Below are 22010 nucleotides of genomic sequence, written 5' to 3'. Positions count from 1 at the left end.
AGTGATTACATAAGAAGTAGGAGCCAAAAGTATTAGCGTGCAGATCCTTTGTCTCTTACTTCATCAGGGGCTTGGGCCTGAACTTTGCCTCTAATTAGATCTGTCAACTCAAAGCCCAATATCTGTGGGAACGGCAAAAGGAACTGCTGAGCAACTGGAATCAGCTGGTGTGGTGGGGGACTGAGCAGGGTTCAGCGCCTGGAGCTGTCCCAGACCCATTTCAAGTAAATGATTGGACAAACAAAATAAATATCCCCCAAAAAATCTTTCTAACAATCTTTCTACACATGCAAGGTATAATTTGCCAATACTGTTGATTTTGTTTTTAATGATTTGCCTTTATTAGATAGATTGACAGAAGAGAACGACAGGAAAGGTGAGGAGAGAGGAACATGGACGACACTGCGTTTTTCATATTCATTGGATCATTAATTAATCAATCAGTATTTCATAATTTTATAAATACACTTGACTTCACAATGACTCATCCATCACATATCTATCCATTTAAATTTTTGCATTACACATGTGCAGTCTTAATTTCCATCTTCTCATTCATCACTCCGAACTGGGCCTGACGTTTTACGTATAAATCTTTCTCAGTGTTTTATATCAGGATAATCTTAGAGCATAATTTTTTCCATCTGTAATCTTTCTTTCCTTTAACCTTATTCCCTTGACAGTTACTGCTGACCGCAAGGAACCTGGACTTGTCTCCACCTTGTCATCTTAATTTTCTTTCTTCGTGGCAGGAAAAGTCTTCCATACTCCCCTCTATTCATTCATTGCAGTCTAATAGGCGTTTACTGTTGCAGCTTTCTATCCTTTGATCTGTCAGCAGAAACTTTCAAGCCAGATCTCATGCCTCTTCACCCGAATTCTCAATGCTTCACATGTACTTCCATCTGTGATGCCATGTTTGAAATTTAGTTCTTGTCGTTAACCAAAGTTCACCAAATCTCTGTAGACTAACTTCTGAGTCGTTATTAAAATCTGCAAACCACACCTTACACTATACTGCACCTGTGTCATTCTTCAGAATCTGGATCTTTCAAAGGATTCAGAACATAAAGAGGAGCCTGCAGGCCAGGCTAAACCTGCACCTCCCTAACAAATTAAAAGGTTTAACTTTATCCTCACAAAAACTCAATAAAAGAGTGGAGAAACATATCAAATGCAGATGCTTCCATATATCAGGGCTCATGGTTTGGTGAATATGAAAATGATGGTAATAAAATGCAATTCAATCCAGTTGAACATCTATGGAAGATATTGAACCAATGTGTAAGACAATGTTCTCCACCATCATCTTCACAAGACCAAATAATATAATATAAACTTTCATCTTCACATCTATTTAGTGATGTCTGTGATTGTCTCTGATGCCAAATGCTCTTTTGTTATGTCTGGCTATGTTTGTTTTTCTTTCTATCTGCTGTACTCAGGCCTCGCTGGCAAAAGAGATGTTGATCTGATTAAATAAAGGTTGTATATATAAATGAGGGAATATCTTGTGGAGGGATGGTGTTCTTCCCTCCAATAGAGTTTCGCAGACTTGGCAAGGAGCACTGAAGCTGTTCTGGAGGTGTGCAGTGGCATGAGTCCATACTAAGGCACTTAATGTTGGTTTTTCCTTTAATTTATCACCCATCTGTACTACATTTAACTAACTTTACCATCCATCTTTTCATATCTTGCTTACGCCTTATTATGCATACTACACACTGAAGGCCCAAACTCCGGACACTATGATTAAATGCCTTTGGTCTTACTCACCCATCAAATAACTAAATAAACATTATTTGGTAAAACCTCTTCAAAGCTCTGCAGCACTGATTATTTTCTTCTTCATGGTCATAAAACCGTGAAAAGCCCATCACTTTATTCCACATCTACAACTTCCATGAATTGGCAAGCGTTCATTAATCAACTAATTACTTTGTGCTGAACTCCAGGAATGCTGTAGCAAAGTTGTGCGATTGTTTTTTTGTTTTGTTTTTTTGTCATTCAGGCTGAGTGTCATTACTCAGACACTGGCTCATTTCATGTGACTCACCAAAAATGTGGCTTTTGGAGAGGTCATTAAACAGTTTCACTCCAAATTATCACATCACATCATTAGATTTAACACAGCATTAGATTTAATGTATCATTATTCTTCTTTATCCTTGTCCTTTCAATTTCCAGTCAGTACTAAATTGCCTTCGGTCTTCAAGTTACTGTTTTTAAATTCCAATGGATAGCCATTTTCCAAACCCAAAGCCACAAAAAGGGGGGATGACTTTCCTTTCCCCGCAGGGTGTGCAACTGTGTGTTGCTGGAAATTTAACGAGCTGAACAGTAACAGACAAATCACACTTTTCAACACTTCTAACTCTGTGACCATTTGTGTAACACTGGATATAAGAAATTTCTCAAAACTTGACATTTAAAATTAAAATTTTTGAGTAATGTGCTGCACCATCACCACAATCAATCAATTTTATAATCACCCTCATAGTCATTTTAGTCCCTAACCTCCCTGGCAGACTTGCACTGAGCAACACAAATGGAACAGTATGTGTGCTCAGAGGAATCACAGGAATGTAGCACATGGACATTAACAATGGCATCACACAACATCGGCAATAAAATTTCACCTGCATGTTTGCTTTTCTTCCTCTGTGTTGGATTGTATCAGCGAACCATTGTCACCTGTTGACTTTCATAATGACCAGATGACTGATCAGTACAATATAATTTATAAACAGAACAATAACACTTGTTAACAGTGTCACTCGTGCCATGTAAAACAAAATCAACTCTAAAGGGAATTATGGTACTTCTGTCATCTTTGGCAGCTTGGTTTGACCCTCCAAGACTTTCTTAAATTCTAAAATAGAGTCATGAACGTAGTTTAAGATGCCTTGTGATATGGATATGGACAATAAAAAACACACGTTGACAGCATCTAGGGTGATTTTCTACGAGCATGCGTGCAGGACTATTTCTGTTTCATTGTGCCTCTCCAGAAAAATGTATGGCTCCAATATATATATATATATATATTGCCTAAAAAGTCATCCTTTCATTGTAATCAGTAGGTCAGAGTATGTCACACTCTTGAATCCATTTCCTCTGATAACATGGTTTATGGCATGCGCTTTCCCTCACAAATACATTTTAATTATGGTTTTAATGTTGGTAAATGTAAATTACTTTAACTCATATTTTGCCTCATAGTTATTCTGAAAGGTATGAATGGGTTAATTACAGTAAATAGCATTTGACTTATTTACTGCAGCAGCTCAAAACAAACCGAGGTCAGAGTACCCTCAAAACTCCTTTAAGTCTCCAGCTAAATGTTAAGTCTCATTTGCTCGCCATTTTAATAATGGTGTTTTAACATCAGTGGCCTTGCTATGCAGCCAATACTCTCTCTGCAGTAGACTCTGTAATTCTACACCAAGTCAAATCTGACAACAAGAATCTTCTCAGATGAGGTTGGGTTTTTTTTAAGAGAGAGAGAGAGAGAGAGAGAGAGAGAGAGAGAGAGAGAGAGAGAGAGAGAGAGAGGTCCATGATTAAGAGCAGATCTGGGCTTCTTGCTCTTAAAGGGGTTGGGGTTCCACGCTGCAGAGCAGGACAGTGAAGGTACTGGTGACGGGTGCACATGGCCACCTAGTGGTACTGATGGGTAAGACTATTTGCTGTTCTTCACTGAACCAGCGACAGATATAACAGGTTTATATGCTGTAGTGCTGGTCATTCCTGTTTTTGCCAGAGATTATGATGGGGCGTGCAGCATTTTTCTGTTATAATATTTTTATTTATATATCTGTATTTTAAAGGCATTTACATAATAAAACCTTGGGATTTACTTAGTTTATAATTTTGGGGTGTTTTTTTGTTTTTTCCTTTTTAGATTTAGCTATCATCATTTAACTCTACTATTCACGTAGGCTTTGGATAACAGTTCTGCTGTTTTGTTTTTTGCCGTCTGTGCCTTCAATTTATTTCCCCCCCAAATGATTCACATTATTTAGATAAGAGGAAAATTTTGCACTCCTCCTCTGTGGATTCTTGCACCTTCTGTTTTAATAAAACATGGGTGATTGAGGTCCAGCAAAGAAGTGACTCATTCATCGCACCCTTCGTCTCTTCACCTGTGAGGACGCAAAGAAGACTTTGCCACTTAAGACCCTCCAGGTGATTGTTCCAGCTATTGCATGACTGCACAGCCCTGACGCATCTGCAGAGGACAAGACTGCGACAATGGAAAGTATCTCAAACCAAAGTGACTTTTGGCAATTCAACGAATCCTGGCGGAACTCAACTCTCGTTAATGGGACAGTTGGGCTGAATCAGACGAACCCCTTGAAGCGGAATGAAGAAGTGGCGAAGGTGGAGGTGACGGTACTTGCTCTGGTTCTGTTTCTTGCGCTGGCGGGGAACCTGTGCGTCCTTCTGGCCATACATACCACCAAACACAGCCAGTCTCGCATGTATTACTTTATGAAGCACCTGAGCATCGCCGATCTAGTTGTGGCGATATTTCAAGTTCTTCCCCAACTTATCTGGGACATAACATTTCGATTTTATGGACCGGACATTTTATGCAGATTGGTGAAATACCTGCAAGTCGTTGGGATGTTCGCCTCCACTTACATGTTAGTTTTGATGTCCGTAGACAGGTGTTTGGCTATTTGTCAGCCTCTCCGTTCGTTGCACAGGAGAAAAGACCGTTTCTATGTCATATTTTCCTGGGTCCTGAGCCTGCTCTTCAGTATCCCGCAGATGTTCATCTTTTCCCTGAGAGAGGTTGGGTCGGCCGGATCAGGAGTGTATGACTGCTGGGGCGACTTCGTAATGCCTTGGGGAGCCAAAGCTTACATCACATGGATCAGTCTCACCATATACATCATTCCAGTGGCCATACTGAGCATTTGTTATGGGTTGATAAGCTTCAAAATATGGCAAAACTTTAAACTTAAAACCAGGCGTGAGCAGTGCATAAGCCTGACGCCCAAAACCTCCAAAGCCAACACGCTGGCCCGTGTGAGTAGCGTTAAGCTCATCTCTAAGGCGAAGATAACCACAGTGAAAATGACTTTCGTCATAGTCGTGGCTTATATCGTCTGCTGGACCCCTTTTTTCTCTGTTCAGATGTGGTCTGCGTGGGATCCAGCAGCGCCCCGTGAGGGTAGGTTAAAATTTTGACTTCAGCATTATAAGCATGGCACGCACATGATGCGTAAAGACTGTTGTGTCTATAATGTACTTTAACAATCATTTTCCTGACAATAATGCAGCCAGGAAATAGAGTTTTCACCTTGGCATATGTGATCCCCTCTTGCTGTGCGCATCAGTTCTTTTTACGCACGAGGATGCGAGCGAAATCGTGTTTATTCAGTCTTTTTCACTCACGCGGGTGAGCTTTGAGTCAAGGGAACCCGGTCTCTGCTGCTTCGTGTCAGGGTAAAAAGTCCAGCCAGGGTGGGGAGGGTCAGCACAGGATGTTTAATCTCAAGATATCACGAAAGCATAAACAAAAATGCAGGGGAAACTTTGGACTGTCTCCTCTGCTGGTTGAATTATAAATGCCTAGTACTATTGCATATACTCCTGAGGGCGATATTTGGTCGCTTTAGGAAATTGATAGTATTAGGATTTTTTTAAACGAAAAATGTCCCTACAATGGTAATATTTCTAATGATGCAGTATGTTCCCTGTCTCCCCACCACCGAGGTTAAAACGCCCCATCTATATTTTGTTCTGTGAAATAATATAATCATATGTTTGAATTAGAAATATTGTTTGTGAGTGACTGAGGTTATTAAAGTGCGCAATAAGCTGAACACAGAACTTCCCAAGTTTCCTCTGACCCTAGGAGTGAGTGACGGCTAATCATTAATCAAATTAGTGTGCACCACCGCGCACCAAGCACCTTTATTTGTGCCTGAGGGGCACGTTGGAGTGTGGAGTTGACATTTAACCACAATAGGCTACTAAACAGCCGTCGACTGTATGTAACGCCTATGTTTATTGATCTTCTAGGCTATGGCCACACCAATGCAACGTGCAATTTAATGTGACACATTAACTTGTTGTTGTATTTGTACATGTGGAAGTCTGTGCCATTCCATTTTCCCCATTGCATTTAGGTAGAAGTCATGTAAAGCCACACGTAGCTATGTGTTACCCTGATTTTGTTTTTAAAGAAAAAAGTTTATTCCTAGAGAAGCTATAATTTGTCAATTTGTTGTGGGGACCTTTGCTTTACTGGAAAAGTGAAAGGTAAATCTAATTAGAGCCATTTATCTGAGGACTGCACAGAATTTCTCTTTCTGAAACAACTTTTTACCATAAAGATGGTGTAAACCTTATTTTCCAAACTGATTTCTATCGCTTACTGGTATTTCCTCAGACAAAGTAAAAAGAGACTTTTTACATAATACAAACAATAGAAATGCTAAAAATAAAACAAGTATGTCAGGAAGAAAACATACTTTGGTGTCAGAGTCCATAGTTTTTTCCCCCTTTTGTCTCTGTTGGAGGCAAATGGTTCTGTGTTGCTGTTATCTTTCTCAAGCTGTATTGTTCACACCAGCTATTTACACTTTGGAGCTAAACAGGTACAAAATACACAAGACCAACACTGGCACATTACAAGAGGAGACATTTTTTTTGATGCACTGATGAAATAACTATTGGCTCTGATATTACATCTCATAATGATATTCAAAGTAACACTGGCCAGAAAAGATCAACTGAATTACTCCAGCCTTTGAATGGAAAAAAAAGTGATTGATTTCTTTCCTGTTTCAGAGCGATCAGTGCAGGGAGGGGTTTGATGTCTGCTGGCTCTCCTCCACGTGAACAGCTCTCAGAAAGGCCAGACTTGGCAGACACGTGCCAGTGTTTGTGTACAAAAGATAGGCTGGAGTGTCACCTGCATGTGCGTGCGTGGAGACAAAGTGTCCATTAGAGTCAAAGTGAGGCCGGACCACACAGCTCAGAACAGAAAAGGAAAAACATCACAAAGATGTGTTTCATACATTTATGATGTCAACACACACAAAGCATCATAAAACTATAGGGTCATAATAAGATTTAATAGTTGCTTCATGAAAGTCCAGATTTTATTTATGTGTGTTGAATTTTGATTGTGGGATGGGACTGGATCACACTTTGCTCCTTTATAACTGCATATTGTCATGAACAATTAACCATTAGCATAATAAAACAGATTAAACCTATGGCAAATATTTAGATAACAGACCCTCAAACATAGATTATGACATTACATGGGTCATTCCATATCTTTATTATGTGTACCATTGAATCCATAACATTTTATATGAAATATTACTAGAAGATTAGAGTGATGGAAAGTTATTATTTTCACTTCTTTGTTTGTTTCTATGGTGCAGGAAAAAAGTCAATTTTTTCAAGTATGTTTTTGAGTGATTGGCACCACCGTAGAAAGTTATTACTATACTCGTAATAATTACATCTTTTTGTTCCTTTTTCAACATCAATCAAGTTTACACTTTAGCACAACATCAACACAACATTGCACAAGGTTGTGCAAGCACCAGTTTCTTTGCTTGATTCAAATTCCAAGAAATTCTCCACTCTTGTCCAAATTAAAGCTTGTCTTCTGCAGCAAGTGATGCAGAAATCTCTTGAACTGCATAATCTGTCCAATTAAATTAAAGCTGGATCAGTGCAGCAGTGTTGGATATATTTGAACCCTATTTGCAATGTCCTCATCAAGCCAATCAGTCTAATTTTAAAATGTATTAACAAAGAGCCAAATGGCATCATCCCTTCTAGTTTTCCTGTCACAATTAGGAAGTTTACCATTTTTAGCACCCTATTAGGCTTATCAATACCATTTTTGGAAATGTCACAAGACAGTAAAATGCTCCATTCCTCTAGGCTTTGTCAGAGTGACACCATTGGCATCTGTGATTTCACATTCAGCAGCCAGACAGATTTCATTATGTAGAAGAGAAAAACACCTGAAGGTTAAACCCTGACTCTGACACTCACCCAAGCTCCAGAAATCTGTGAATATAAACATCTACTACTGCTGAGCCTTGAGCCTTCTGATGCTTGACTAACATATTGATTTGCATTAAGTGCTCGATGAACACAAATCCCAACGTTCAATCTGAAAATATGACTTATTTTAAAAATATACAGAGCCCTGACAAGCAGTGAGAGACACAACACCATCATATCCATAGAGACACCTCTAAAGGAAAGTCACTCCATGTGAAATCCATATAAATAACATCAATATGAAATTGAGATTAGTGCCAATACTTGCCTTCAGAGAGATGGAATGCACATTACGTACTCATGTTAATGAATTGCTGAGGAGTCTTTTGGGCCAGCCTGTATCGGCTCTGACAGTCAGACAGATGTACCACCCAGGGGATAATTATTCTGCCTTTTCATTTGCTGTGTGATTCATCACTCACTTGAGACAGACATTGTGAGTTGATTCAGTAAAGACTTTTTGGTGATGGTTCCCCCAATTACTTAAATTACGTCTAGGCTCTACGCAGTTTTCAATGGCACATATTCCTTCATCCATGTCAGTAGCATAATAGCAAAGCATGGCTAAATGTTTCTTGTTTCATTACTTTTACTAATCGGAACCTACATTCTCACTTTTTTTCAGTGCCTTTTTGCAGAACATTTCATAAATGGATTATAAAACCTATGACACCGTGCTAAAAGGGTAATTGAATGATCTAGACTCAGTTAAACTCATGTTTAAGTCCCATAAATCAAACCCTTAATGGCTGACGATCGATTTTTATTAATCATGTGCGACTTTTGTGCCATTCCAGGGATCATTTATACTAAACAATTTTACCGTTAGAGCTCAGGGACCACCATTAGATACGACACAAGAGTAGCAGAAGTGCAGACAGGCTGAGAGAAAGATTAGCAATCAGCATGAAGAGGTTAAATACGGGATACAGGCCAATTACATGAATCCGAAACTCATTTGCCAAATGTCAGTTAGGTGGTGGAGTTGACATACCATAAATGTCATCCAGCATGCCACTGCATGCTACTTGCTGTGATGTATCATCACAATGATAAGGGAGCAACCTTGTTCACTCGTCAACCTTGAAAGTCTGTTTGTAGGAATTCTGCTTTGTTTTAGAAAATGCTTTCTTCTGCTTTTTTCAAACACTGTCACCTTCCTTAGAGATTGGCACAATTCATTTTATTGAAGGTGTAATTGCTTCCCTGAACACTTTTGATTATTTTCAAACTGATGGCCTCCCAGCTATAATCAGTTCACTGTATGATTGAAACTTGTAATTGAATTATTTGCACATTTGGGTAGAAAGGACACAAGTCTTCAGCCATACTAGCAGCTCTAATAAGTGGTGCTTTGAACTAAATGTTAAAGTCAGCATTCTACACACTTGCAGTGACAATGCTAACATGCTGATTTTTAGTATAATGGTATAGTGTAATGTTTATCATGTTCAACCTATCCTATTTTTGCGCATAAGCATGCTAACATTTGCTAATTAGCTCTACAAACAAAGCACAGCTGAGGCAGATACAGGTATTTGGTAGTAAACCAATTAAACAATTTAAAATGTTTGACTACATTAGATAATTCTGCCCAATGACCCACACTGCTAGCATGGCTAATAAGCATTAAGTAAATCATCACAAGTAAAAACATATATGTGTTTTGTCTCTAAAGGCAATAAGAATGGCCATAGATGAAGAATCTACGAGCCACTGACACAGAAAACAAGCTCCTGGTTCTATCCAATTATGGTGTAAGTCTTTCATTTTCTGTTGTCGCAGCTCAGTAATCTTCCTGTCTGTCCCTCACCTGCAGCTATGCCCTTCATCATCTCCATGCTGCTGGCCAGCCTCAACAGCTGCTGCAACCCCTGGATCTACATGTGCTTTGCTGGGCATCTGTTCCAGGATCTCAGGCAGAACTTTCTGTGCTGTTCTGCACGCTACCTCAAATCATCCCAGTGCCGCTGTGAGCGTGACTTTGACTCCAGTCACAAGAGCAACTCCTCAACGTTCGCCATTAAAAGCACTAGCAGTCAGAGAAGTATCACACAGACTTCTACCACATGAGCAACTTCCCCACTTTCCTGCCATCCCTGCCTTTCACCACATGCCGTCACCCATGAATTAAAAAGCTGTCAGCTCTTTCAGATACCTTTGATCCTGAGGTTTCTGACAAACCCCAGAAGAGGGAAAACAAAAGTCTTAATTATTTATTTTACAGTACTTTACAGGGTAAAGAAATGGAGGAATGTACAGAATATTTTGGGGCAATATTTTGTTAATTCTTAAGAGATAATCATTGATTAAACTGAGCAATCAAATTCATATTTTTTGTTTGTTTTATTTTTTGTTTTTCACTTTTTTCTTCTTTCAGATGTACAGTATATATTTACACATTTCAGTGCAGAGAAAGTAAAAGAAAAGAGGATATTCAAATGACTTTTAAAGCACTGCTGACCTCGGCCACCAACGCTATTGATTTGTTTCTTGTCACCAGTAGAGCTTATGCATCCCGTTTGTCCGTGTTATGATAAAATTGCTCATCTCTTATAGATATTGTGTGCCATGTTGTTTACTTAGTTACATTTGCAATGGATTGCATACTTGTAAACTGTTACTTGAGCTATTGTTAGATGTGAGATGTCATAACTGTCACTGGTAACGATTAAAAAAAAGCTTTAAAAAACAAATAAAGAGCAAAAGCAAAAAACGATGAGGTCATCATTTAAGTCTACCAGGTACTTATTGGATCTCCTTTTGCCTCCTGAACAGTGTGGAATAAGAAGAAGAAGAAGAAGAAATCCTTGTTAGGGCACTGGAAATGTTCCAGAAGGACATTCGACCACACTGAATCAATAACAGTACAGTGTTCCTGCAAACTTTAGTCAGCACATTTCAACTTTGAACATCCTGTTCTGACACACTCCCAAAATGCTTTATTGGGTTGAGATCTGGATACTGTGCAGACCACTGGAATGAACTAAAGTGACTTATGTTTCTGGAAGCATCTTGAGGCATTAGCTACGTGGTTCATGAACCACCACAAAGTGACAATAATGGTAAGCTTCCCTCTGTCTGTCATTTTGCTAAGCTAATTAAATGTATGGCTACTGTTAAGTCAATTTGATTTATCTTCATTGCTAAAGTTATATAAGTATATGAGTCATCTAAGTTGTGAATCACTTGGTATTTATTTTAATCAAAGCAGATTAGTTATCATTGTCATTGTCTAGTGACCTGAATAGTAGCAAAAACTGTAAAGTATACAGTAACTCTGCAATAAATATAAACTTCATGACATTTTCTAATGTTGAACTTCAGTTGAGCCACTGTGAGATAGGTGATGATTCAATTAAAACCCCTTTATTAAGCTCATCCTGATATGTTGTCTCTCTGCAACCTTACACTAACATTTTATTATAAGACAACAAAGTGCAACAACACTACAAAGAACAGCCTCAGGTATTTCTATTGAATTACTTCTTACAGGTTATTTATTGCAGACTGCATTATACTGCACAGCTGTTGCTTCAGCTCTATTATTGTGTGGATTATGGAAATCATTAATCAAGCGCTGAAATGATACTACCCCAATATTTGTCTTGAATAGCTGCACTGCTGCTGTATTTGGATATTATAAATTATTTTGTACATTATATTTACTATATTTGGGGGGGGGGGGGGGGGGGGGGGGGGGGGCGCGTTACATCCCTTATAGCCTTGATAATGTGACATTTTATGAGACAATCTTGTTTGAGTGGAAAATACTATATCAGGCAAATGCTGGTAAAACCATAAATCATTTAAAGGCAACAACTGGCACTAAAGACTTAACAGATCACATCAAAGACATCCACTATGAAATTCTTTCCTTCTGATATTTTTAGGTATTTTATCCAAAATATTCAAAATAGATGTGGAGATATAGCATATATTGTATATGTACATGTATGTCTGTAATTGCAAAAATTGTAATACTTATTTGCAAGGAAGAAAAATAAATCAATAAAATCATGAACTCTGTATTTGCAGAACATATTAACATTTTCTACATATTCATCATCTCTGTATTATTTCTGAGCTCAGTTTGTATCTAAATACATTTTTTAGTTAAGTGTGCAAATGTCCTTGTGAGGATAAAACATTTAGATTATTGTCTGTGTGCAGTTAACTCTCATTAAGATAACTCCCTTGCACAATGAAGATGAAGACTGATGAAAACATCAATGCAAAGCTTTGACATGTTTGAATTTTGGGGAAAATACACAAAATGTGTGAGAATTATTACTGTGAACATTCTGCTGGGGTGAAAGTGATTGACGCTCTTAATGTTATTTTTTTAATTAAACTTGACCACACAACCTGATGAATAAATCAGCCACAGTAATTACACAGTTTAATACACTTCATTAATCAGAATAATGGTTTAATACAGTGTGCTGTTTGGCTCCTTAAACTCGGTTCATTTTCTAGCACTTTTAGTGCCATAAATTACTTTAATTTATCAGCCAGAGTGAAACACATGGCTTCTCAAAGAGAGGAGTGGCAACTAAATTATTAGTAATAGATCCCAGACACCAAAGAGGGCAATTTGAAAGACACAACAGCAACCTCTAGTGGGTCACAGTTCTCAGATGTTACTAATAATATCACTGATACACACTTTGAATAATGTATTTCCTAAGCTTCTCACAATGACAAATACACATAATATATTTTCAATCAAACACCGCTCCTGTAGTGAAATACACTCATTAAAGGGGACAGTCTCAGACTTGGTCTCTACTGTGCCCTTCTTGACTGCGGTTATACAATATTAGCAAAACGCTCCACACTTTAATATCAAATCAAAACAACACGAGAGACCATTTAAAGGTTTTTTTTTCTTACTTTAGTAGTTAGGTCCATACTTGTTTACACATACTTGACTGAAATATACAAAAAAGTTAATATTCCACTCATATACATTTGATAAAAGGAAGTAGATTATCTGCATGGCTGGTTCCAAACATATTTCTTACATCTGCACATCTCCAAAAAGTCTGTTACCTCAGCTACATCAGTTACTCAGAGTTACTTCAGAGTCATCACAATTTTTTTTGACAAAATAATAACGAGAAAAAAGAGAAAACATTTCAAATTCCTGTCATTTGGTTAGGGCTTTTCTAATAGGGTGATGTATACATATATATAACTGTCAAATCCAATTCAATCAATATGAAATAAAACAATACCAGACAAAGCAACATAAAGCATCAGTATACTTTTGAGTATAACCAAATGTAATGCACACTAGCAGCATCATCCACAGGTGCACCAGTATTGAGGAGTTCATCTCATTTGCTGTGAATGAGAAGCTATTGTCTGATCTTTTCGTCATACAAACAAATAAATGAGGACAGACGGATCTTCCTCATGGCTGACAGCCGCCTTCTCTTTCAGTGAGTAGCACTGAGCCCTCCAGGAGTGCCAGAGCTGTCAGAGAAACACGCCGCCTACCGCAGCTGTCACAGAGCTTCTGGTAGCAAAAGGAAACACCGGGGATGTCAGGACTCAGAGCTCAGAGACTGAGGATAGGAGAGTGGGTAGCAGCATGTTATGAAGGGCAGACGTGGAGTAACAGGGAGTAAGCAAGATGCAAGGGCTGGTCTTGTGGTGTATAAAAAGATACAATTCTTCATTCAATCATACTACAAACACTACTGCATGAGTTCTTAGACTTCTTTGCGCAATGCCACACGCACGCTGCTGAAGATCTTGCCCAGGGCTTCAAAGAAGGGATCACAGAAGGTCTGGATACAGAGAGAGTAGATACGGCTGATGCACTGAGACTCAATCAGACAGCTCTTGATGCAGGGAACCACAGCCCAAATGTGGCAGAATGAGATGCAGGCGAACAGGAAGCCCCAGAGCAGAGCCACAGGGATCCCGAAGACAGCAGATAAGATGCGGTAGCACCAGTATTTGGACACAGTGAAGGTGGTGTAGCTGAGCTTCCACACTCCATCCAGGCTGTGTGTACCATCTGGCTCTGCAATGACATCTTCAAACTCCACCTTATAAGAAATTTAAAAGAGCATTTCAATACTACACATCTCTGGGGACACACTTTTTAATCCACCATGTGCTTCAAGTAATAAATGCATGCCAATGTTACATTTAAAGATTATGCTTATTAAAGCTGCAGAGTGTTTCGGTCAAATTTATGCAGAGAAACCAATTATCTGATGCACTTGATAGAATAAAAAAAACTTAATGTAGTGGCATACAGGAGAAGTTAGAAAGTGGTTTTTAATGCTCAGCCCAAATCATTGTAAAAAGCTCAATTCTGACCATTTTAATAACCAAAGTTCCCCTCATGTAAAATACATGAGAACAACTGGTCTTTTGGAAAAACTGGACATCGCATTCTCAGCTGAGACGAGGCAATAAAATGTTAAGTAACTTGTCAGTAATCATGGCAGGCAGACGCACTGCACATGTGACAACTGTTTCCTTTCTTCCACACCCTTGGATAGGATCAGTATGGGAAGTAATGACTCATTGCCCGCTTCCCGTAGAGATAGCAGGCACAGATCATCCTCTGAATGAATGGCTGGACATGCACTGTTTTATACTTTCTCTTATTTGGTCTCTTTCAGCCCTGAGAGGGGATTGCTAGAGTCAGATTGTGCAAAACAGCATCAGTGTTCTTTCAGCAACAATAGACAGACACCCATGTAGTTGTGGTTGTAAATCTGATTACTCAGAAGATAAGATTCCTTATCTAATTGAGGACACTTTCAATAGCTATAGGCGATACACTCTTTAGGGTATGTAAGAGGATAATGATTGTATGGATTAGAAATGTAAGTGCCAATTTATCACATACTTTCAACTGGAGATGAGGTTATTGGGTATAAGGCTAACGCCTTACAGTTTGAAAAAATCTTGATAATTTTCTTGATGGTTTACTAAAAACATCCTGAGCCTGTATATTATTCCAAACTGAGATAAGCTGACACTAAGCATATGCTCTCAGAACTCATGATTTACTATCCTCATTGACCATGTTTTCCTGAAAACCCTTTCTGTCAAACAAAATCTAATTCAAACACATATTCGGTTCTGAATGTTTTGTGGTGATGCATGGCAACAATATCAGGATAAACAGTTGTCAAACCTAAATAAAACCAATGGAGCAGTGTATCAGTTTCACGCTCTTCTACCCCATTCCCAAAATAAACTTCATGCTCTGCACAGGCAACAGGAATAGCTGTTGGTCTATTTAGGGATTTTCCAGACAGTATAATACCCTGTTCTCCTGTCTTTGTTCCTAGCAACCACTTAACGCCTTTTCTTTACACACTTCCACACATGCCATGACATAGGGATACAATTTTAATCCTGCTGTGACAGGGTGGTGTCTCCAATGCTGCACAAACCTTCACCACGTCCTCATTGATCTGCTTGGGGTCTCTGTTAATGAGATCGATCTCCTTGGTGTGGCTGTCCTTCACAATCTTCTCTTCATTGGTGTTGTACTGGTACTGATCCGCCATGGTGGGGTTGCAGGTCCTGGTTTGGCTGGAGACAGTGAGGGTAAACTTTCATGGATCAAACTGCACACAGCCGCCTTCTGAACCCCTGTATCACCACTGTGACGCACCCAGCTGACATGCCAGTGGACAGCTGCTGCAGACGTCCTGGTAAAAATGGGGGCCTGACCCCCGCCCTGCACAAACATAGGCACGCACACACAGACACACACACACACACACACACACACACACACACACACACACACACAATTTAATACACACAGACAGAAAAGGCATGCCTTAAAGGAGAACCCAGGGTTGTGTCACATTTCACATAGGGCTGTGGGGCTAGCTGGGCAGGGTTTGCATAGTGGCACGAACTTCCAACACAGAATGAGGCTTACTGCCACACAAACACACCCTCCTGCTCTGGCTACAGTTGAGACACAGTATTTTGTATCCTAATACTGAATTTAATTTGAAAATTTAAAAAGAAAGTTTACCACAGAAGAGACAAAAGTAGACAAAAAGTTGAATAATTGTCATGAGTGTAGACACACTATGACTCTAGTTTACCATTCAGATGCAGTAGTTTGATTCATTTACATTAAAATACACTTCACTGATGCAGGATCCTTCAACTCATCACCTTTAATATGTGTACAAGTGAACTTGTAATTTCTTAATCCACTTTAAGTCATCAGTATTAAAATCTAATTTATGGTTATTTGTTTATTTATTTTTTCACAGAAAGGGTGATTGGTACAAATAATCAGAAACTTTAAAAACTGTTACATTGATTTAATTGGTAATATTTATTGGTAATATACTCTATTCTATAAACTCTATCTATACATTGTGAGAATTAACAGTTACAAAGTGACTACTTTTAGTGAATTATTAAAAAGACAAAATTTCCCAGTATTTTCTGTCAGATTAAGAATAATCAAGAGTCTAATTTATTAAGAAATTTTGGAAAAGAAAGTCTATGTTTAAACCTACAGTAAATAACCTATAATGAGCAAGTAACAACCAACTAACCCAAATTTAACACCTTTTTCAGATTTGTCTTATAATTTGTACCAAATAATTTCCAGTAAATTAGTATAAAATTTGTGGGCCAGTTACACAAAATGCTAACAGTATTAGTGATGTGCTACACTCTGAAATGTAAACAGTAGCTGTTTTATGTTGGTTTATTCTTCAGCATATATTTATTCTAAACTTGTCCCACTATTATTATGTTTGCATTTTCCTGCATCAGATGCTAAACTTAAGTGTTAATTTCTTTTACAGATGCAATGCCCCAGTAAATCATGAAAGAACTGCATGGACATTAAAGAAAATGCAATCTATTGCACGAAGGCGTCCAACGGAGAAAACTGGAAATATATAATTCATACATTCATAATTGCAGACGTAACAATTAATTGTTCAGTGATTAAAATTTTCCTCTGTATTAATAGTGCACAACAAAAGGCGTGTTCAGGTCAGGTTCTAAGCCGCTTCAAATATTTCAGATTTTATTAAGGTCTGACACATAAAATTCAATAGTCCCCCAAAATAAGACTCTGATTCAGTCTTCCTTCAGCTGTGCAGTTGTTGCTATCAGTCATAGAGTTCTATATCAGCGTGTTGCATAAACAAACTCTTACACTGTCGTGCTGCCAAATAAGAAGGGCAGGAGGAGGAGGAGGAGCAGAGATAGCCACTGTGAAAGCTGCTAAAAGGCCCCAGCTCTCTGTTGGTATTTATCTCAGTCTGTGGGATGTGAGAGCAGTACAGGAAGTGTGAGACAGGCACATGGATTGGTATTCCTTGCCCGAGTTCCCTGGTGGCAGATACAGGGATGAGGAGGGCGTGGAATGGGATCAGAGTGCATGTGATCAAGAGCCAACCCAATTAGAGGAGTATTCTTGGAGTGGCAGTGGAGAGAGAGTGGAGGGCAGTTAGGCGTGGAGGCAGAGGGACAAAAATAGCTCAGCAAAGAGTGGTGGTGGGCATACCTCTGCCTGTATGGCTGTCAATGCACTCAGCTGAGACTACGCCGGCTCATGCCTTCCATTTAATGTAGACAGACACACAGGGCTCTCAGGCCCTAAATTTAGAGTCACACAGAATGTAATGGTGAGAGTAGGTATCAGTGACTGGGTAAGTTCACAAATATTGATGATGCTCCCTTTGAAATGATTAGTACTGGGTTACTCAACATACTGTATATACAAAATGCTTTTTATAATTTGTCATACCTTTTAAAGTAATATTCTTACATTTCTTAATTCCTAAGAGAGTCATTTCTTACAAGATTTTTAGGTAACATCTTTATTAAATTCTCAAATACATCCTGTAAATAAGCCTCACTGTGCATGATTAGATTCACCAGATATTGTTGATGGCTGCTGCTCTTGTTATTCATTACTGTTTTTAAAAGTAGTGGAATTCTTTTTTTACTTTATTGTCAAGCCCAGTTTATTCACTTTGTTTTAACTCTAAAAAGCACTCTTTTAAACGTAAGATATTGTCTAACCTATCTTTGTGTTTGACCGCAGTGAAATCACTGAGGCCTGTTACTGGACTTGCAGTAGCACAGTGCACTTTCATATCACACGCACATTTCATATCATTTAAACTTACGTACACAATTATTTGATGATGTTTGCACCAAGGTTACTGTTGCATAGATGTTTTGATGAGAGCTGATTTGAATGCCAAGAAGCCTTTGCATCTTTATTATTGCTGTTATTTCATCTTTGGCTCCTGGTGATTTCCTGTACCAGGTGACATTTTACATCCGTCATATAAACCATGTTACAGTCTTTGGCCATGTGGGACAACACATATCCATATACAACATAGAGTAGTACATCCAATACATTCAAAAACAAACAAATACATTCTTAAAATTAATTGATATGATTTCAGTCAATATATATCTATATATATACAATATCATAACATCAATATTAATATCATTACAGCCATTTTCATAGTTACACACCAAACCATTTATGAGGCTGTTAAGATGCTCTCAACTCTGTCTCCTTCTCCTAATTCCTGTTAGTCTCTCCTGATTTATAGGAATGCAAATTAACAAATCATTAACAAAACAACATGTTGCCATATATGTCAGCATGGCGAATATTATGACAATCAAGCAAAAATTCTAAATAACCTCAGATAATCATGATGCAGATCGTAATCTATCTGTACCTTTTTTTTCCCCTCTCTGTCATCTGTTCTTTACTCAGCTCTTGTTTGTGTATGCCTGTCTTCATCTTTTGACAGATGGATGGTGATTCTACCACAGCACTTTCCAGCACTGGTAAAGAAGGGGCTGATGAGAATGTTCAGTATGCTGCCCCACACAGTCTGGACCCATTGCATGTTGATGAGAAGGAGTTGCACACAGGGCATGATCAGCCTGGAGAGACACAGGGAAGTGGAGAAAACATGAGCTCATCCTATCAATAAAAAACAGAAATCCTTCTAAAAGAAAACTGTAGTCACAATTTCTAAACGATTTACCAGATAGACATTAAGCTGTTTTTCCTTGCCTGTAAGTCTACTGCATATTCAGTTTAATAGCAGTCCTACCAGATATGAAGGCAGCTGAGCACTGCGAAAAGGAGCCCTGCTGCCAGCGAGACCGGCACTGCCAGCAGGAGGGAGATGAAGCGGTAGCACCACAGTCTGGACACCTCAAACAGGGCATGACTCCACAGCCACACTTTATCAAAGCTGCGCACTGAGGGAGGTTCTGCAATCACATCCTCAAACGTGACCTCAAGACACACACAGAGACACTGTAAGTGTTTGATTGATGGGGACAGGTTTTCCCCAGTGTGTAAAATATAATACTGAGCACTTGGTGATGAACATTATGGCTCACCTACTGAAAAGAAAAAAGATCACTTTTTTTGTGCACTTACTATAGGTTCTAAAGAGGAACAAAAATAGAATTGCAGGTATTAGTATGTCCACTTGAGATCAGTACTGTGTAGCACATTTTAATTAGTAATACTACATTAAGTTAGTAGTCTTGTATTATACCCAAGAACAAAAAATAGAACCATGAAAGTGATGGGGTGCAAGATTCATTTTTAAATGTCATGTAAGAAAATGTGTCATGGATGAAGCTCCATTTGTAAATGCATTCTATGAAACCATACATAGATTCCTGCTCAATTTCAGCTTTGCATGCTCAGTGTTATCTGCAATTCAATAGAGACAGGAGTAGTGGTATGCAGACCATGTGCAGCAGGTTTGTTTATTTTACTAACCTGTCAAGTTATCTGTCTCTAGACTGGAATAATACACAGTACCTCAAATGGTGGCCTGTACTTGGTGTTCTTTGTGAAGGTTTATATGTGTTTTATTTGGGTTAAATCATGGTGAAGGTGCATATTAGTTACCTTAAGACTCTTGTTGACTCTTTTGGGATCCCTGTCATGAATCAGAGGCCTCACGTCACGGTGGCTGGAATGCAGATCTTCAGATTGTACTTCCACTATTACGTCCATCTGTTCTCTTATAGTTTTCTTTTGTTTAAATTCCTGCTACTCCACGTCCACCAAGTTGAGCTTTCTTGACTGCTTTGGTCATGTCATTGGAAACATGGAGGATGTGCAAGGCGTAGCTGTAGCTGGAGGATGGCGATGTACTGCTGTAACCTCTGCAGCTTTGTCATTGACACCCAGGTGGAACATAGTGACCCGCTGACTGCCTTTCCCCTTGTTGAGGAATTCCTTTATTGCCTTTACCAGGCCTCTCTTTAATGACATTTTCCATTTGACATAGTACATGACATGTCTCATTTAGACCTGCGTGACAAATGTCCAGTGGTTAATTGCATAAAATCAACCTTCACCTCCCCCTTAAAAATCAGAGGAGTAATGATGACATGTGGGAGTATTATGGCAATGTTGTGATTATGAGGTCGTCAGTGTTGTCCCATTAAAAAGAGAGTACTCACCACTTCAACAGCTTCAAGAGCTGTAAGAGCTGTCAAGAGCTGTACTCCTAGTCATCAATCCCAACTGAAACCCCCACTGCAAAGTGACTGCAGCCAAACTCATTTGTTGTATTCACTCTATTGAGCCACTGTCTAGTGTGGCACTACATGTAATACCTGGGTTGCAACTTAATGCTCCCTGAAAATATTGTTTTTGATGCTTTCCCATAGTTTAACTTCTCACCTTGCTGCAGTGATTCAGAATACAGCCCTGGGTGTGGTCAGTACACCATGACATCCCTATGGGCATAGTTACAGGTTCATTTGGGGATAACATCATATACATTATGATTTTGACAGTATAGAACTTTACAGTTAGCTTACAATTTAGGCTTTGATCATGTCAGTTGACATTGTGAAACAGATTTGCAGTTAAATTAAATGACACAAAATGAGCCTTGAGTGTCTGAGGCCTTGGGACAGCTGCCTGCCTTATCCAGCCTTGCAGATTTTGCTTGTATAGCCCACTTTTTGTTGAATTCCTGGCACTGTCTTTATAATGGTCCCACTGAAATCACATTTAGTCATCTATTTTTCACACCGTAATGTAAATGTCATGAATGTTATAAAATGTAGACACACAAGAGGAGCAGTAATCAGCCACAGTGCAGCACTCGGGTACCAATTTCAGTTCTTCTACCTGTGGTCAGGAGCACTGCAAGGAGTATTAACCTGAAAAACACATGCAAACCCACTGGGACAGCAAGGGTTGCTGTGAGACAGTGCTAACAGTGCTAAACACAGAGCCATGGTGCTGCCTGCTGTATAAGGAAAAAGAAAGAAAAACGATTTTTTGGAAACTATTATGCTCCGTTTTGTCTCAGACAGATAGAGAGGCATGTTGGCGTCTGTGTTTGATTGACAGCAATTGATGGACTGAGCTTGTGAAAACAAGAATGAGCGACAATGTAAACACACTTGCTCTGTAGCATACAATTCACTGTCAAACAGGGTGTTGGCTGTATGGAAAATAATAGAGATATTTTGTTTCTTTTTATTATTATTATTTTATTATTTGTATTTAGTTTCATAGATAGAGGATGTATTACTTATTTTACTTCCAAGTTTAAGAACTTTAAAGCCCCATGCTTTCAAGACTTACATTTGGTTTATTTTAACATGCAACTGTCATTTAATCAAGCTGTTTCGCATGCACTGTTTAAACACCCCTTATATATACAATGCAAGCATTCCTCCCTCACACACATGCCCTACCCTGTCACCATTTCAACCACTGAGCCGTTGTATTTTCCTGATTAATTAATTCAAGAAAGTGTATCTGTTCATACCTAGTGCATAGTTCATATTTAGAAAAAATCATGACCAGACACTTGGCAGATAACATATATCTTACTGTTTGTTGAAAATTCCTGGAAGCCTTGTCAGATATGTCCAAACAGAGAGGAGGGAGGGAAGAGAGGGGA

General features: G+C 38.8%; 3 protein-coding genes across 3 annotated transcripts; 1 reads left to right on the top strand and 2 right to left on the bottom strand.

Annotated features, from left to right (window-relative positions):
• The first annotated feature begins 4254 nt into the window (after positions 1-4254).
• Positions 4255-10125, top strand: oxtra (oxytocin receptor a). Its single transcript, XM_053315353.1, has 2 exons — positions 4255-5182; positions 9869-10125. The coding sequence occupies exons 1-2, from the start codon at positions 4255-4257 to the stop codon at positions 10120-10122; spliced, it is 1182 nt and encodes a 393-aa protein (XP_053171328.1). The 3' UTR covers positions 10123-10125.
• A 3089-nt stretch (positions 10126-13214) lies between these two features.
• On the bottom strand, positions 13215-15654 carry cav3 (caveolin 3). The gene is made up of 2 exons (XM_053315333.1): positions 15480-15654; positions 13215-14111 (listed from the first exon to the last, which is right to left on the bottom strand). Exons 1-2 carry the CDS (start codon positions 15594-15596, stop codon positions 13770-13772), a joined length of 459 nt encoding a protein of 152 aa, XP_053171308.1. The 5' UTR covers positions 15597-15654; the 3' UTR covers positions 13215-13769.
• Positions 15655-18815: 3161 nt separating this feature from the next.
• On the bottom strand, positions 18816-20836 carry LOC128355261 (caveolin-2-like). The gene is made up of 4 exons (XM_053315509.1): positions 20771-20836; positions 19988-20131; positions 19170-19357; positions 18816-18996 (listed from the first exon to the last, which is right to left on the bottom strand). Exons 1-4 carry the CDS (start codon positions 20834-20836, stop codon positions 18816-18818), a joined length of 579 nt encoding a protein of 192 aa, XP_053171484.1.
• Positions 20837-22010: the final 1174 nt, after the last annotated feature.

Source organism: Scomber japonicus, chromosome 3 (assembly GCF_027409825.1).
Source record: "Scomber japonicus isolate fScoJap1 chromosome 3, fScoJap1.pri, whole genome shotgun sequence".
Lineage (NCBI taxonomy): Eukaryota > Metazoa > Chordata > Actinopteri > Scombriformes > Scombridae > Scomber > Scomber japonicus.
This window is presented reverse-complemented; position numbering and strand designations above follow the sequence as displayed.

Bases quoted from the DNA above. Each gene is read 5' to 3' on its own strand.
- oxtra (XM_053315353.1), top strand. From the start codon at position 4,255: ATGGAAAGTATCTCAAACCAAAGTGACTTTTGGCAATTCAACGAATCC. The intron at 5,183-9,868 runs GTAGGTTAAAAT...CCTCACCTGCAG, and splicing joins TCCAGCAGCGCCCCGTGAGG to CTATGCCCTTCATCATCTCC.
- cav3 (XM_053315333.1), bottom strand. From the start codon at position 15,596: ATGGCGGATCAGTACCAGTACAACACCAATGAAGAGAAGATTGTGAAG. The intron at 14,112-15,479 runs GTTTGTGCAGCA...ATTTCTTATAAG, and splicing joins TCAATGAGGACGTGGTGAAG to GTGGAGTTTGAAGATGTCAT.
- LOC128355261 (XM_053315509.1), bottom strand. From the start codon at position 20,836: ATGCCCATAGGGATGTCATGGTGTACTGACCACACCCAGGGCTGTATT. The intron at 20,132-20,770 runs GTGAGAAGTTAA...GACGTGGAGTAG, and splicing joins TTCTGAATCACTGCAGCAAG to CAGGAATTTAAACAAAAGAA. The intron at 18,997-19,169 runs GTAGGACTGCTA...GTGTCTCTCCAG, and splicing joins CTCAGCTGCCTTCATATCTG to GCTGATCATGCCCTGTGTGC.